The sequence below is a fragment of the Pecten maximus genome, chromosome 9 (assembly GCF_902652985.1).
Source record: "Pecten maximus chromosome 9, xPecMax1.1, whole genome shotgun sequence".
NCBI lineage: Eukaryota > Metazoa > Mollusca > Bivalvia > Pectinida > Pectinidae > Pecten > Pecten maximus.
In genome coordinates this window covers 19073920-19092386 of record NC_047023.1, presented here as the reverse complement: position 1 = coordinate 19092386, position 18467 = coordinate 19073920, and the positions used below count along the sequence as shown (strand labels likewise).

Here is an 18467-nt window from a genome sequence, read left to right as displayed (position 1 = left end):
CAATGTATTTTGTAAGTTTTAGGCAAACTCCAAAATTCACAAAAATTTCAGTAATTTTCCCAACATTTTGCAAAGTCAGTAAATTCTCAAAATTCACCTAGCCCAAAAACCATTCTTTCTGAAAAGTAAAAGTAAAATAATTTGATGCATGATGGAATTCATTTACTATAAACTAGTTTCGAATAAAAAAATATATAGCAAACATTTTTAATTCATGTTATCTGTAGGGTGTGTTGAGATGTTTATACTTCAATGCAACTGTATTCCGGGTTTGGTTGATATAACATTGATACTGTTTGTGAAACTGAGCTAAACATAAAACTTTAAAGTAACTTTAAAGTCCAGATTCCAAGCACCCCCAAGTTTTTGAGTCACTGGACCATAGATTCTGGATGATATTCCGTAAAAGAAAGCTATGCTGAGATGTCCACTAAGTGCTCGTAACTGCATACCAAGTTAAGCTAGGACTTTTTGAGAAACGAATCTAAACGCAAAACTTTGAAGTGAAGTCTTGAGGACGCCGCCGTCGGAAAAGTAACACACTAGTTTCGCGTTGCGACTTCGTCGCAGGCGGGACAAAATATTTTGAATTCCAATTTTGGTCGAGAAAGCTTGATTAAAGCTAGGAAACCGATCAAATTCTCTCCAGAAACATCGTAAACGCAAATATTGTCGTTTTGGTTATAGTAAAACAACAAAATCAGGGTATGATGGGTTTCCGACGACGAGATACAAATGTACATCTCAAACATCTGTCCAGTTTGATGAAACAAGAATAATTTATTTTAAAGGATATTCAACTCTAAAAGAAAACTCATTGCTGGACATCCTTAACATACAATAACAGAAAATACTAATAAGCTCACATCAAAACAGTTGTGTTAATTACACTCCAACCTAAACAACTGCTAGCAAACACAATGGGATGATAGGATATTACAGAACTGAGCCACTAGCTTAAATATATAAACTAGGTTCAACAGGTTTAACGTATGTCTTTATAATTATTCTTATATTGTTTCAGTTATTAAAGAGAGACTTGTCATTCTTAGGTTATTTATGAAGAATTGTATATTGTAGCATCTCCACTTGTCATTGAAAATGGGTCTGATGATATTCAATAATTTGGCTGTTAGCAATCTAAACCAGGAAACTGAAGTACACCAATGTTTTACTTAAAGTATAAGCAATAAGCATGATCTTTATCAGTAAGCAAAGTGGTTCGTATCGTTACCAGAATATAGACTTTGGGGAAACCTACCACATAGAAAATCTATTGAAAAACTAATCCTACAAAACCTTCTGAATAGAAAGCTGGTTTCATTTTCCATAAAGAAATCAGAATCAAAGACAGTTTAATGTTTTGCGAGCTAGTCTAAGATATTAATGAAAGCAATGCACAGTTTGATATTCAAACAAAATCATAACACATGTATCATACCTCGTTCTTCTTCCTTAGGGACGGTATCTGTTTATCAAACAACACTTGAAGTAAGTCTTTCAGGAATATCGTTATATGTTTACAATGGATAACTTTTCATTGTCTTTTGACAAATGTATGGTACACTTATGCTTTTCTGCATTACTATTCGGATGGTTTTGTTGTTGATAACAAATTGATATCGGTTAGACAATTTTGTACATGAAAAAAGTCAATTCTTTACTAATGTATTGTTAAAAACAATGGACTTAAATTTGCATGACAATACCACGTTTTGTTCTAGAAATAGGCGTGATTTAAAAGATTGTAAATTGGGACCATCACGTACGATTTACAACGTCATTATGATGGCCATGGAGACAGCAATACATGTAGACTATCTTTGAATTGCTTTGCTCTAGTATTTATACTCGATACAAATGGCAAAGCTTTGCAGGCAAGCATAACATATCGAGCGGGCAATGTGATGTTTGCCTGCAAATCTATGTAATTAATAACGAGTAATATCATAGTCAGGCCATTAAATGCTAAAGAAATCACACCTACATTGTATGATATATTTTTATCTCATGTTATAACATCCAATGTCAAAGCTAAGGCAATAGATCAAAACGTCATGATGGCAGCGTTTATGACTGAAACAAATCTAAAAGTCGATTCACAAACTTGATAGGTGATAAATAAAAGCTCATTTTCCAAAATATATATATACTAAGTAAAAAAAGTATGAAAACTTTATCGAACTGTGAAATACACAAGAACACAAAAATATGTCACCAAACTAAGAACATTATTACGTTGTTACATTTTTAGATTGCATTTTCATTTACAGCACAGGAAGTAGCATCAAGCCTCGCACCCTTAACCCATGTTCTTAGTAAAGCATTTTAAATCCAATTTTGTTAGGGCACAAGCATCCTGAAGCTGGTCAGTAGCAGTAGTTTTATAACACCTTGATAACTTTTGATAAACCAGTAAGTGAAAAATGCTAATCTACAGACAGTTGTGTATATAGTGAAACCTCATTTTACCGACCACTGAATTAAATTGTATCCAGTACCATCAAACCTTATCAATCGGAATGGCGACAGGTTCCACTGTCAATACCAACACTGACATTATCGACACTGACCTAACCGACACGCTGACATAACCGACACACTGTCATATCTGACACAATAACGATCTATACAGTGTCGGTAAAGTCAGGTTTTACTGTACAATGTCTGTATCATAGTCATAAGTACATAATTACATGTATATCAAATGTATATCTTCAGTGGAACTTGTCATGATCATAAATGGTCCTGAAACCTGTATATACAAGACATTGAGTTCAAATCCAATGCAAAAACACTTCAAAATTTCTCTGGTTTTGACAGGTTTCAGCACGTATGTCATTGTGACAGGACTCCATAGAATAACTAGTGTCTGAGACAAAGAATAATACGAATTACACAGGTACTAGTAAGTTATAAAAATATAACCTACAATGTTAGACATACTGGAAGGTTACATCACCAATTACCCCAGGTGTACAGCAGATTACAGGTATTATAGAGTTAATAGCGTGTTACACATTGCCAGTTTTTATTGACTAGCTAAGCTACAGACCTTAGGAGAGTAAATATTATCACGTGATAAGAGATCAGGAATATATATATATATATTGATTGTAACTATATACAGAAGGCAATAGAAGGAGTCAAACAAGTAGAATGACAAAATGAACACCAAAAAGAAAAGGATATAATGAAGATCAATTTCTGACATTTAATGGACCTCCAGACATTTCCTCGGGGGAGATTTTATTTATTTCTGCTGTATAAATCATACCCTACCTGTGGAGAGATTTTACTTATTCTATCTGCTGTATAAATCCTATCCTACCTGTGGGGAGATTTTACTTATTCTATCTGCTGTATAAATCCTATCCTACCTGTCGGGAGATTTTACTTATTCTATCTGCTGTATAAATCCTATCCTACCTGTCGGGAGATTTTACTTATTCTATCTGCTGTATAAATCCTATCCTACCTGTGGGGAGATTTTACTTATTCTATCTGCTGTATACATCATACCCTACAATGTACCTGTGGAGAGATTTTACTTATTCTATCTGCTGTATAAATCCTACCCCACCTGTAGGGAAATTTCACTTGTACTACTTGCTGTATCTTTTAAAATATTGGGCAGGCAAAGTAAAAATATTTAAACTAGATATAATCTACTATCAGTTGCTACCTTGTCACTGTTGTCTATGATGAAGATAGTCATACCATCTTCTATCTACCAATACTCTACCTGTATATCACTGATCCAATAAATAAAGACTATGCCTTTTATCATTTCTTCCCCTGGACAATATTTTTCTGGCTCATTGCTTTCAAATGAGTATCTTATGTTTCCAAAAAGGATTTTCGTTGGTAAACAAATCTATTTTCACACAGTTTGAGATCTGAAGACATTACCAAATTTATTCTGCAGCAATACATTATGTGTATTTAAATTAATGACTGGAGTGATTTGTATGTTCTCTCGGATAATATTACAGATAGGTCAATGAAAATAGACATTGACCAAGAAAGCAGTAAGCTGGGTTACAATTGTGCAGAGAAATTTGGTAGGTTAGATAAAAACTAGCCATCTATATTCCCCTCCTGAGGTCTATGATATATTAGACAAAGCTATAAGTCCTAAAAATATTAGAAAAAAAAAAAAAAAGGAAACCAAAATCAGCTATCGGATCAGTATACCTGTATGGTTAGGGGCTATAACAGAGCCCTCATTGGTCCTTAATTTCTCAATATTTTCATATTTCCCTGAATTTGTGAAATCAAATTCATCATCACTTTCATCGTCGTCGTCATCTTCTTTAGAGAGGTCAGACTGGCCACTTAAATAGTTAGGATGGTCTCCCTTGCTTGGGGCTGTAGCTACCTCACCTTTGTATTTGTTTTTGAAGTCGATCTGGCCGTACTTTAGGTGTGGGTCTTCGTATGTGTTGACCTTTCCTGAGGGGAATGGAGAGGATGTGGGGAGCGGAGGTGACCTGGAAATTCAATTTTATGAAATGCTTCAATACTAACACATTTCTTTTAACTATTATAAAAGATTTGCTGTTAAGAAGGCATCAATTTCTGAACTCAATTATTGATATAGCCATTAGAAAGTGGTGATCTCTGAATATTCCACCTGTAAAAATATTAGCTATAAAATGTATATATCTATTAAAATTAATCAGAATCTTGACATAAATGCTTGCGGTTGATTAAATTAAGAAATATAATTTCGATCCGTCTTAATCTTTGTTGTAGATCATCTTTATATCTTCGGGTAGATCCATGACACTTACTCTTCTTCGTCAGAACTAGAGGAAGATGACGAGGATGATGACGATTCTTTACTTCCCTCATCCACTGTCCCCAAGCCGTGTACATGCTACAACAAGAAGTAATGTATTACCAGTATACCAAAATGTGCTACTTTGAAAATTCTTATTTTACTGTTGAACATTTCAAAAATCTTAACTTATTTTGAAACAATTCTAAACCCCCATCTCAATTTTTAAAACCCTCCTAACATTTTGAAACATTTTTAAACTCCTATCTCATTTTAGAACTGTTAAGATCTCATTTTATTGTTTACTATTTTTGAAATCCTATCTCATTAATTACTTAACATTTTAAAAATTCAATAACATTGTTGAACGTTTTTGATATATCTCATCTCATTGTTGAACATTTTTAACATCCTATCTAATTGTTTAACATTTTAAAAACCCAATCACATTTTTGCCATCTCATTTTTGAACATTTTAAAATCCTATCTAATTGCTCAACATTTTAAAAATCCCATCTCATTTATTGTTTATCATTTAAAATTCCATCTTATTGCTGAACATTTAAAAAAATCCCATCTCATTGTTGAACATTTTGAAATCCTACATTTTAAAATCGTATCTGATCGTTTTAACTTTTCAGAATTCTATCTCATTTAGGAACATTTTTAAAATCCTCATTTTATTGTACACTTTTCATGAGGTTGATTACTAACAATACTAAATTTTCCATCAAAGGAAATGTTAAACTATGGTGAGAAGGGGGTTCCAATATCAGATGTAAATATATATCATACCTTAACAACTTTAGGGTATCTTACATATATAACTACACAAAGAGAATTACATGCATTAATATTTTAGATAATGTTTATCATGTATAACTGAATCCTGACTGAAAGCGCATTTTACAGACCTGCCATGTCCTTCTTTCACTAAACTCTTTAACTTCATCAATTCCTTAGATTTAAATTTTCCATTTAATATAAAGTATTATTGAATTTGAGACAAAATTCTTAAGGAACATTCTAGACATTCTGCTTTCCTATGGAAAACATTAAGTTATTTAATGACAATAGGTAATATCAATTTGTGTGACTGTTTACATGAACAAGCTAGCTGATGAGTGAACAAACAGCTTACTTTTTCCTCTGGTTTCTTCTCCTCTTCCTCTTCTGAACTAGAAGAGCTTGAACCTGCATTCAAATATAGTGAACATATTTTTAGTCACGCGAGTCATACAGGAGGCTGGGAAATGAGCAAGGCATGTAAACCATACAGAAAGCTATTTGTGTGGATATTATATCAATATGAATCAGTGTTACACAATCACATTAACAGAGAGTAAAAAATCTGATTTTTTTTTTATTTTATCAAATCTTTTAACAATGAATGTGGATTCTGGATATTTTGTCTGGAAATATTATCCATTTTATTACTATTTATATTGCACTGTATAATTCTTTTATATATTGTTATCAGGCAAAAAAGGAGAATTTTAGCCATGAATTGCCAGAAAATTGTCTAGGCCTTGTGAAATGTTGGACAAAAACTTTTATAGAAGGCAGCTCAAATAGTTACAAAACCATTCTCTTCTGAGGCATTTTCTACAATTTTGAAATACAACAATATGTACAGATATGTATGACAGTGAAAATAATAAATATACCTTCAAAATTCAAGATAACGATATAAGTCAAAATGAGGCACAATTGTAGCACAATGTGTTTAACAATTGATTATACTCCTTTTTTTAATCCTTTTATTGATTCTGATAACAATAATTAAGAAGTATCAATTAATATGCTGAAGATATATAAGTGTGTATGAAATGTTGAATCAATCTTCCTTACTTTCTTTAATTTGAGAAAGCTGTTTCTTCATCTCGGCCTTGACTGCATTGTGATCCTCTTCATCCTCTTTTTCTTCTTCATCCTCTGACGATGATGAGGAGTCAGAAGAGGACGTTTTCTCAGATGTTGTTGACAGTAATGACTTCCTCTGTATCGTAGAAGGCTTTTGATCCAATCGTTTGGAAGCTATGAGACTAAAGCAGTGAAATGCAAGACATCAGCCAAAAAGTATGAAATCCTTCTGTCATATGTGGTATGTAACATGTCATGTGACGGAATAAGACAAAGCTTTATTAAGTTTTTATATAGTATTAAAATCAAGAATGTGTTAAAGAGTATGTTTTATGTTATTGTGTAATATATCAAGACAATTGGCTATTCTATTAAAGTGTAGATTTAGTACAGGTTAAAAAAAGAAGAATAGTTAAAATAGAAATAGATTAATACAATTCTATGTTTATACAGTATTATCTAGTACAAATGTTAGTTATTATGACAATCAAATTTTTTTAAACACATATGTAACTTATCAGTGAGTTAACAGCAAACCTAGACTAATTATTGAAAACAACACAATTTTATCCCCATACCTATTCATATAAATTTTACAATCATTTTTTTTTTCAGTTATAAAAAAAAAAAAAAATGAAAATGATTTTTCTTAAGAAAGACAATGGTTAACATTGATTACAATGTATACATTAACAGACTTGACACTGATTTGAAGTACATGTACCTTCCGTATTTAGAAGAAGGGCGGAGTTTTTCATCCCGTTTAACTTCTACCTGTACTTTAGCCTTCCTTCTACAACAAAAAGTCAGCAATCTAATATTAACCTCGGCACCATTATAGTCTCACATTCCTTACTCACACAAATATATAATCACATACAATAACCTTTTTGTGATATCAAGAACAGGTTTTTTCTACCTAGATTTCAGTCTGTGTTTTCATCAAGTATTGTAATATTTAAATAAAAAATATTCCTCAATTTGTTCTTGACCCCACTGACTTCAAGACAAAGTTTGACTAGATTTGAAATAGCCCTAAATTATTCGATACAAGTCATACACATTTGCACAGAAATTTAAAATAAAGAAAATAATGAAAAGGGTTACAGGAAAACAGAATGTGGTCAAGCTATAAGCTGATAAGGTCATGTGGTGGCAGTGAGAGATAATAACAGACTGATGGTAGTACACTCCTTCATACAAGAGGCCAAGATGGCCTGTACTGCTCACCTGGATATTTGAGTAATATTTTAGCAAAACCTTCTCATTTAAGATATATTACAAATACTTTCCTGGTTTAGGACAAGGATCTGTTGCAAAGTACCATGCATTGCAATCAATAGTTTCTTTGAGCTAACATTTAATTATCTTTCTGGTTCCAAAGAAGATAAAAAGCAAATGAAGCTGCAAAGTACTCAACATTTATTACCAATGATTTTATTTTGACTTCCATTATTGGGTGATGTACACTGCTTAGTTCCAGAGAGAAAGTTGTTTATAGCAATATAGTCAAATTGCCCTCTTTTGGCCCACTCCTCAGTCCCCTAGGTGGTCAGCCACACCATTTATACATTTTTAATCCCCAACATATAGGAATGGTACCAGTCAAATATGAGTGATATCTGCTGCTTAGTTCCTGAGAAGAAGTCGTTTATAACAATATAGCCTAATCGCCCTCTTTTGGTCCCGCCCCTAAGCCCCTTTGGGGATCAGCCAAATTTTGAATCTCCACCACCTAGAGATGCTTCCAGTCAAATTAAGTTAAATTCCACTCAGCAGTTAAGAAGAAGTCGTCTGAATAACTTGTTGATGTATGGACGGCGGACGGACGATGCATGGTAAATTCACCTTGGTCCTGCCAGGTGAGTTATAATTATACTGTATGAATTTCTGACATCACATCAAAACTATCAATTTATACTCAAAGTCTTGTCTTTGTCTTTAAGAATGTACCAACAATGTAGGTTTGGCATTGCTTTTAATCAATTGTCCTTTTGAAAGAGATTCAGATGGGTTTTTTTTGTACTTTTTCAATCTTCACATAATCAAAATAACTGTATGCACAGGTAGTGTTTAGTGCTAATTGCCCTCCACCATCAGAATTAAACACAGGCAAGTTATTCTGCTCTATGTATTCCACCACCAAAACTGTCTGACTTAAGTAAAGCTTGTACTAAATGTTATATAGAAATTTTATCTCATTAAGTAATTGATCTGTTACAGATCCTTTGTAAACACTTGATAATCCAAGCAAATGTTGCAGTGCATAATAATGCATATCACTAGAAACTTTATATTGATACATACAAATATTTTTTGTGTTAATTAAAAACAAAGCATGCATGTTTAAGTTACAGTGCATAAAAAGTTGAAAACATTTTAAATGTTAATAAATATGTATAGCATTATAATTGTATCTAGGAAGATACTGCGCATGGTTAATTATAAGCATTTAAAACAAGATTATAGTTTCAAAATCAGCACACCACTTTATTTAAACCCATAATAAATTATATTAGTCATAAAAATGTGTAATCATTTCTACAGAGGAAGGTCTACAAATAATGCGAAAAATTGATGTAGATATATTAATTATAAGCAGCTATTTCATCTGTAAGCTCTAATGGCTGTGTGACCTCAATATAAACTAATTACTTATTATGTTGGGGTTATTAGTGCCATTTACCCTAAAGAACAATGAAGATACACTATCTTATACATTAGGATATAAGTTTACTATTTACCAAGCAATTAAACAAACTCATGTTTTAGAGCTTTCTGACTTCATAAAATTAAGCTGGGTGGTATAGGCATGGCAGCACTCTCTAGTACATGTAATATTTCACTGTGCTGATGAAATTTAAAAAAAAAATAATTAAAAATTAAAAACCTCTATATGCAATTGTTGACTTGTAATGATTTCCCATTAGAGGACATTAAGAACGCCTATTTCATCCACGTGTTCATATATGATATTGTTTTATTTGTTGTATACATGTATCTATACATGTACTACTTATCATCAAAACAAAACCATCATATCAGGCCTGTGAAGTTAGTCTGCACTGTTAATTGTTGCTATCACTTATATAAATATAATGAAAAAAACAACAATGATTATGTTGATTATATATAAGTATACATCACAAAACATAAGAAAAAAAAGTTACAATGTACCACACTAATCTTAACTTAATTGCAATGAATTGGAACCAAACTTACTTCTCATCCTGGCCATCTTCCTCCGACGAGGATGATGATGAAGAGGAAGATGAGGTTGACGAGTCAGAAGAGGAGCTGGCTATCAGAGTTCCAGGCCTCAGCGTCTCGCTCCCGTCCATGGTCATTGAACCTCCTAGTGAGCTGAGGCCGCGAGCTACCTTCTGGAACTCTCTGCGGGACCCAGGTCTATTCACGGGAACGTATCTGTAAATTGAGTTTTCAAAGTATTTGGAGATGTCACATGATTTTCTGAGTTTATTCATAATAAACAATCCTTTATTAACACAAAGTTAATATTCTCGGTTCACATATCATTTTCTGGTTAGGAGAAGTGGTCTATAAACTTGATGATGAACGGCTGACTTGTTGTACTGTTGTATTGCTGTCGGCTATTCAAATGAAAGAGGAATTGAAAGACTGCAAAGAAGGACCCCTCAGAGCACCTAAATGAACTTGTCACATTTACACGATCTAAAAAGGTAACAAATTTATAATAGACATCAGGTACATGTGTTACTGGTGATTCTGTGTCAAAAATTAGCCCATGCATGCAAAATGTGTTGATTATGTTTGTTTACCTTTGACTGCTTGATGAATTACCTGTTGGCCACAAAAAGAGCAACAAAACTACTTATAACATCCTTTGATAGCTAAGGAGTTCAATGAAGATGCTACATGTATAAAGACAACTTTTGGAGTTAGAAATCTGGCAAAGCCGAATAAAGATTATAATACATCTCTTTTTTATGTTACAAGGTACATGTGGATTTTTCACCATATTTGTTTCAGAGTACATGTAGTATGAAGACATTAAAAAAAATGGTGGTATATATAACTCCAACTGATTTCTAAACAGTTCATAAGCGATACAAAACAGACATCTTCTCCTACAAGGACTAAATACTGCAGGGAGTTAGGCAGCATCTACCTTGGTTTTTCTGGTGGATTTTCTGACTGGGACGGTACAGCGGTTTCTTTTTGGATGGGTTGTTCAGACATTCGATCAGCTTCCTTGGAACTTCTGTTGGGGAGAATGTTTGCCATGGTCAGGTGTCTCTGCTCCGTTTTAAACTAGCAAAATATTCAAAACACAAAAGACAATTAGTTTTACGTAACTTCCCAGTCAAAGTTTTTGGTCAAAGACTTTTGATCAACTTACACTAAATTTGTGAATGCATTATTATGAAATGAAAGAATTAATTCTCTTCTAGTGATGATCACAGAGATTGTTAATTTTAGCTGTCATGATATAAATAAAACATTTAAAAGTAGAACTGTTCATATGTTCATGTATTATGTAAATAAAACATAGAAAATTCTGTAAAATATTTTATCAAATAGATTCATTTTTGATACATAATTTTTTAGAAAACTTACGGGAACATCCCGTTTGCTGATGCCTCCGGACTTCCTTATAATTTGTTCCTGGAGAGCATTGGTCAGTTTTCCTACGATCCTGTCCTGCACCGTTGTGTTGGATTCGGACGCTGTAATGACAGCTAGGGCTCGTTTGAAGCAGTCGATGGCCCGCGGGAGGTTACCGTTGTTAAAGGCTACTGCCCCCAGGCCTTCCAACACCTGCCACTGTGTGCGAGTGTCCCCTGTCAAACAAAACAGATTTCAGATTTCAATTCTTCATTTGGCCAAACTTCTGTGCATGTGCAACAAGAGATCAGTATACATAACAAGTAGGTGACATGGAAGTTACGACCTTACCAGAATCTGTGGCTGTTCTGCAAGAGTCAAAATGTTAGAATAGCAGAGGATACAGCTATTGTACTTACTCAAGAGTCAAATCCAGGGACAATTTCTTAATTTGTATATTTATTAATATGTTTTTATTTATAAGTATCTTTGTCTGTCCAGAGAAGGTCAGCAGCTAATTAGGGTGTTGGAAAACTCCTTATCCTAGGCTAGTAGGAATTTCCCTTCAGCCTAGACAGCAGGTGTCTGCTTACAGAGTGGGAGGTTGCTAGTGTTTGAACCCCAGTGTGGGCAGGATATTTCTCACTTTTCTTCCTTTTACAGTGGTAAAGGATAGTTAGTTACTTATAGATACATATACAGGTTGGTACTACTTACTATAGCCTTTGGTTGATGGGCTGATGAAGGTTTTACAGTAATTTGGTTGATGGACTGATGAAGGTTTTACAGTAATATGGGTGATGGACCGATGAAGGTTTTACAGTAATTTTGTTGATGGCCTGACGAAGGTTTTACAGTTATTTGTCTGACACACGTTTTACTCACCAGTATCTTTGGCAGCTTGATGAGCATGTAGGAAGGCTTCCCCAGCCCCTTCTTTGTCTCCTAACTGACTCAGAGCAAATGCCAGATTAGCGAAACATTGTCCCTGGCTGTTCCGATTCTTCAGTTCAGCTGTGGGTTGAAAGTGTTCAACTTATAAAGTATAAATGTGTAGCAGGCCGGGTTTTAATTGTAAATACTGAACATAGTTGTATGGTTGCCTTCTAGCTTCAGGCTAGGTGGAAATTCAGGTGATCCATAACAGTTCCAGAGAATTTTCATTACCGTATTTAAACAGTTTAAGTGTTACATACATTTCAACAATGACAAGATATTTCAGTAGTAGCACAAAAATCTCACCATATAAACTTGAAGCAGATTCGTGAAAACCAACAGCTCTCTGGTAGTCACCAACAAAGTTGTAGGTCGCACCAAGGTTCTGAAGTATAACTGCTTCCTGTTTTTTATCACCTGACTTCCCACGGACCAATGGCAATGCTTGTTCAAAACAGGAAATGGCTCGGTCATACTTCTGCATTTGTGTGTAGATTAAGCCAAGGTCATTTAGAGCATTTCCTGAAAGAACAATTTGGAATAAAAATTACATTGATTTAGAATTTTCCCTGGGATATGTAGTCATATGATATGATAAAATGTAGACTGCAAATTGCACTTTATTACAATGGTTCCTCACATACAGACAAATTAGGGTACATTGCAATAAGGCCATACTTGGTATTAACCCCACCGATATTTCATTTCCCTGAAATACCATGGGCTTATTACCCGATAAATACAGATATGTTTTACTTAATATACATCACAATGTGCATTGTACTAACTGAAATGCAATTTATTGTCAAATGGTTGGATTTGAATGACAGCAACTGTTTCTACCCGTCATCTACAATTTGTCAACAAGATCAAAATGGAATGATGTATTGCATTATTAAAAAAAACATTCAGTTATAGAGCTTTGATGTAGATCTGGCTATCCTCTTCCGTATTAAAATCCAAGATGGGGGATGAAAAATGTTCCCTCTTGCATGGGGTCTTATCACAAGATAAGTCCACCCCCAACTTTTGCCCATTTTCAGTGTACTAGCCCCCTGGGCTTATACCCAGTAAAATATGGTAATTAGATATAACAATAACATGATTACATCTTACCGACTTGGGTTACTGAACCACATTGCTCAGTAAGTCTGAGGCATTCATCAGCAGTAGCCTCACACTCGGTGGATTTTTTATGTTTGTGTTGTTGGTTGGCTTTCTGACACAAACTCTCTAACTGTTTAACAGGCTTATTCATGAGACCATAAACTTCGGCAAGTTTTCCGTAAGAATCTTCTGCGAAAACATTGTCAGTTTTCACCTGTAGATTCCCAAGCTTCTCCAGGGACTCGGCCTCCATTTGTAGATTATCTCTCTCTGATTTATACTCCTCATAAGATTTCATGTAATATCGTACAGCCTCCTCGAGATTTCCAAGATTTTCAAATCCTAAACCGAAATTGAAATAAAGATCACCATTTGATCTTCCCTCCTTTTTGTTATCGGGAGGCACTGCTTGCTGCAGGACATCTAATCCTCTTTTGGCCTGGTTTGCAGCAATGTATGCAGCACCAAGGTTGAAAGCACATGCTCTTTCAGTGTAGCCATCGTCGACATCTCTGGAGCGTTTGTATGCATACTTAAACGCATCAAGAGCTTTGTCGATGTGTCCCACTTGGAGGTCGGCAGTTCCTTGCTTGGAATACCTCTCCACATCTAATGCTGCTAGGCCTATTCTTCTGTCCATCCTCATGTCATATATGTCCCAGATTAATTCAGCTCTGGAAATAAAAATATCAAAAACATAGGTATCAACTCAATATATATATATATACAGGTCATAAAACACCAGGAATGACGGTGAGGGCACACACCTAAAGGGATATTAAGGGATACAGGTCATACAACATCAGGGATGAGGGTGGGGTCACACACACCTAAAGGGATACAGGTCATACAACATTAGGGATGAGGGTGGGGGCCTAAAGGGATACAGGTCATACAACATCAGGGATGAAGGTTGGGATCACATACCTAATGGGATATCGATAGGTCATACAACATCAGGGATGAGGGTGGGGTCACACACCTAAAGGGATACAGGTCATACAACATCAGGGATGAGGGTGGGGGCCTAAAGGGATACAGGTCATACAACATCAGGGATGAAGGTGGGGTCACATACCTAAAGGGACACAGGTCATACAACATCAGGGATGAAGGTGAGCCCACATTCTTAAAGGGATACAGGTCATAAAAATCAGGGATGAGGGTGGGGTCACATACTTAAAATAATACAGGTCATACAACATCAGGGATGAGGGTGAGGTCACACACCTAAAGGGATACAGGTCATATAACATCAGGGATGAAGGTGAGGTCACACACCTAAAGGATTACAGGTCATACAACATCAGGGATGAAAGTGGGGTCACATACCTAAAGGGATACAGATCATAAAACATCAGGGATGAAGGTGAGGTCACACACCTAAAGGGATAGAGGTCATAAAACATCAGGGATGAAGGTGGGGTCACATACCTAAAGGGATACAGGTCATACAACATCAGGGATGAAGATGAGGTCACATTCTTAAAGGGATACAGGTCATATAACATCAGGGATGAAGGTGGGTTCACACACCTAAAGGGATACAGGTTATAAAACATCAGGGATGAGGGTGGGGTCACACACCTAAAGGGATACAGGTCATAAAACATCAGGGATGAAGGTGGGGTCACATACCTAAAGGGATACAGGTCATACAACATCAGGGATGAGGGTGGGGTCACATACCTAAAGGGATACAGGTCATAAAACATCAGGGATGAAGGTGGGGTCACATACCTAAAGGGATACAGGTCATACAACATCATGGATGAGGGTGGGGTCACACACCTAAAGGGATACAGGTCATAAAACATCAGGGATGAAGGTGGGGTCACATACCTAAAGGGATACAGGTCATACAACATCATGGATGAGGGTGGGGTCACACACCTAAAGGGATACAGGTCATACAACATCAGGGATGAAGGTGGGGTCACACACCTAAAGGGATACAGGTCATAAAACATCAGGGATGAGGGTGGGGTCACACACCTAAAGGGATACAGGTCATACAACATCAGGGATGAAGGTGGGTTCACACACCTAAAGGGATACACTAGGTCATATAACATCAGGGATGAAGGTGGGGTCACAAACCTAAAGGGATACAGGTCATACAACATCAGGGATGAAGATGAGGTCACATTCTTAAAGGGATACAGGTCATACAACATCAGGGATGAAGGTGAGGTCACACACCTAAAGGGATACAGGTCATACAACATCAGGGATGAAGGTGGGGTCACAAACCTAAAGGGATACAGGTCATACAACATCAGGGATGAAGGTGGGTTCACACACCTAAAGGGATACACTAGGTCATATAACATCAGGGATGAAGGTGGGGTCACAAACCTAAAGGGATACAGGTCATACAACATCAGGGATGAAGATGAGGTCACATTCTTAAAGGGATACAGGTCATATAACATCAGGGATGAAGGTGGGGTCACACACCTAAAGGGATACAGGTTATAAAACATCAGGGATGAGGGTGGGGTCACACACCTAAAGGGATACAGGTCATAAAACATCAGGGATGAAGGTGGGGTCACATACCTAAAGGGATACAGGTCATACAACATCAGGGATGAGGGTGGGGTCACATACCTAAAGGGATACAGGTCATAAAACATCAGGGATGAAGGTGGGGTCACATACCTAAAGGGATACAGGTCATACAACATCATGGATGAGGGTGGGGTCACACACCTAAAGGGATACAGGTCATAAAACATCAGGGATGAAGGTGGGGTCACATACCTAAAGGGATACAGGTCATACAACATCATGGATGAGGGTGGGGTCACATACCTAAAGGGATACAGGTCATACAACATCATGGATGAAGGTGGGGTCACATACCTAAAGGGATACAGGTCATACAACATCATGGATGAAGGTGGGGTCACACACCTAAAGGGATATACAGGTCATACAACATCAGGGATGAAGGTGGGGTCACACACCTAAAGGGATACAGGTCATAAAACATCAGGGATGAGGGTGGGGTCACACACCTAAAGGGATACAGGTCATAAAACATCAGGGATGAAGGTGAGGTCACACCTAAAGGGATACACTAGGTCATATAACATCAGGGATGAGGGTGGGGTCACACACCTAAAGGGATACAGGTCATACAACATCAGGGATGAAGGTGGGTTCACACACCTAAAGGGATACACTAGGTCATATAACATCAGGGATGAAGGTGGGGTCACAAACCTAAAGGGATACAGGTCATACAACATCAGGGATGAAGATGAGGTCACATTCTTAAAGGGATACAGGTCATACAACATCAGGGATGAAGGTGAGGTCACACACCTAAAGGGATACAGGTCATACAACATCAGGGATGAGGGTGAGGTCACACACCTAAAGGGATACAGGTCATATAACATCAGGGATGAAGGTGGGGTCACACACCTAAAGGGATACAGGTCATACAACATCAGGGATGAAGGCGGGGTCACACACCACAGGGGATACATAAAACATCAGCGCCAGATAAGGTGGGGTACATACCTTAGGGATATAGGACATAAACCATCAGGGATAAAGGTGAGGGCACACACCTTAAGGGATACATGTCATAAACATCGGGCCTAGGGATGAGTGTATGGCCTAATTGGATTCGTAAAACAATAATGTATTATGCAATTATCAATAATGGAGGCCAAGGAACAGTCTGCTTTCACACATCTTAAACAATAATAAATGGTGTCAAACTCCTGCAGAACGAACTCCGCGTGAATAAATTAAGTCACTCGCAGATACACAGACCTATGTTTTCATCGGCGACGAGAATGTGTTTGGTGTGTTGTATCCAGGGCAGATAAACTGACAAATAGTGTAGGCCTAGAATTAAATGATCTAATTGGTGTCGACAGAGACCTAAGATATAGATACATGTAAGTTGTTTGTGTCATATTATCCTTTTGCATCTAGAATTTACCACGCTATATCATTATTGATATAATTATTACTGCCAACAATCAGAACATTCCAATCCGGACCTGACCACATCAATGTATGATTAAAATCCACCAAAACCCCGCGTACTTACCTTACCGGGCACCTGTCGTCTTAGCTGTCCGCCATTGCTGTTTACGAACTGTTTCATGGCAACTCGAAACGTTGAAGAGTTCATTTATCGACCTGGATCTAGAAGAAAAGTAATTGTGTTTAAACGTTACGCAGTACAACTTTCATAATACAAAGATGCCCACCAACAGAGTTTGTTTTTATTCAGATATGTACAATTTTTGTGTCGGGAAAGGCATAGGCCTACCGGTTAAAAACAACAACAATGTAGATTGTTAGAAATACATTCAACATTGTCCGTGTCAGGGGAGCTAACTCTCACAAGTAAAATGGCAAAATCGAAACTGATCCAGGAACGTTCCCATAGTCGATTAGCCTAGGCGTACATATTTAAATAGGTGCCTAGTCACAATCTGACTATCCATTATTTAGTACAGTAACGAAAAATTATCAAAAAGGTAATTCTGTATAGGCCTAATGATCGACTGGTTACATTTTGGAAATGCAAATGCCACACCAGAGACATATATACAGAGAGATAAGTAACATCGCTATTTCCCCGTACACGTAGTGGCTCCCTTTATTCGTGACCACTCAAGCACATCCCTAATATCGAGAGCGTCCTGTCTCCTATCAAACCAAGCGAGCGCAGGTAAATCGGGCTTTGCGCATGTGTGTATCGATGTATTGGAACTTATTCGACATCTTCTGGTTAATCCGCCATTACGTCAGGCCAAAACATCGTCATTTTAAATACACACAGAAAGCACATCGTTTTATTTTGGCCACTACAAAAGTTACCACATTAACCAAAAACTATCAAACTTATGGGATATAGTCTTATTGACCATGCACATTGTTGTCATTTATCCGTATTTTCGAAAATCCATTGGGTCCTATTCGACATGTCCAAGTTTGTAATTAGCCGCCATTACGTCAGACCAAAACATCGTCAATTTCAAACGCACACAAAAAGCACATCGTTTTATTTTGGCCACTACAAAAGTTACCACATTAACCAAAAACTATCATACTTTTGTGATATAGTCTTATTGATAATGCACATTGTTGCCATTTATCCGTATTTTCTAAAATCCATTGGGTCTTATCGACATGTCCATGTTTTGTAATTAAGCAG

The 18467-nt window shown here is 36.4% G+C and overlaps 1 protein-coding gene across 11 annotated transcripts in view; it reads right to left on the bottom strand.

Moving 5' to 3' along the window:
- Positions 1-17614, bottom strand: part of LOC117334243 (nucleolar protein dao-5-like) — a 35254-nt gene extending 17640 nt beyond the window's left edge. For 2 of the 11 annotated variants that reach the window (XM_033893748.1, XM_033893749.1), the window contains exons 1-14: positions 17577-17611; positions 17352-17449; positions 13286-13950; positions 12476-12691; positions 12119-12247; positions 11246-11469; positions 10797-10939; positions 9869-10072; positions 7371-7439; positions 6635-6828; positions 5925-5977; positions 4797-4882; positions 4387-4493; positions 1442-1468 (exon numbers count right to left, since the gene is read on the bottom strand). In XM_033893748.1, coding sequence (XP_033749639.1) covers positions 1442-1468; positions 4387-4493; positions 4797-4882; positions 5925-5977; positions 6635-6828; positions 7371-7439; positions 9869-10072; positions 10797-10939; positions 11246-11469; positions 12119-12247; positions 12476-12691; positions 13286-13922 — 2089 coding nt within the window. In that variant the 5' untranslated portion in view covers positions 13923-13950; positions 17352-17449; positions 17577-17611. Of the gene's footprint in view, positions 1-1441; positions 1469-4197; positions 4494-4796; positions 4883-5924; positions 5978-6634; positions 6829-7370; positions 7440-9868; positions 10073-10796; positions 10940-11245; positions 11470-12118; positions 12248-12475; positions 12692-13285; positions 13951-17351; positions 17479-17576 lie in introns of those variants that run through there. The other 9 variants (XM_033893740.1, XM_033893743.1, XM_033893742.1 and 6 more) reach the window with 9 other exon arrangements.
- Between the last annotated feature and the right edge of the window lie 853 nt (positions 17615-18467).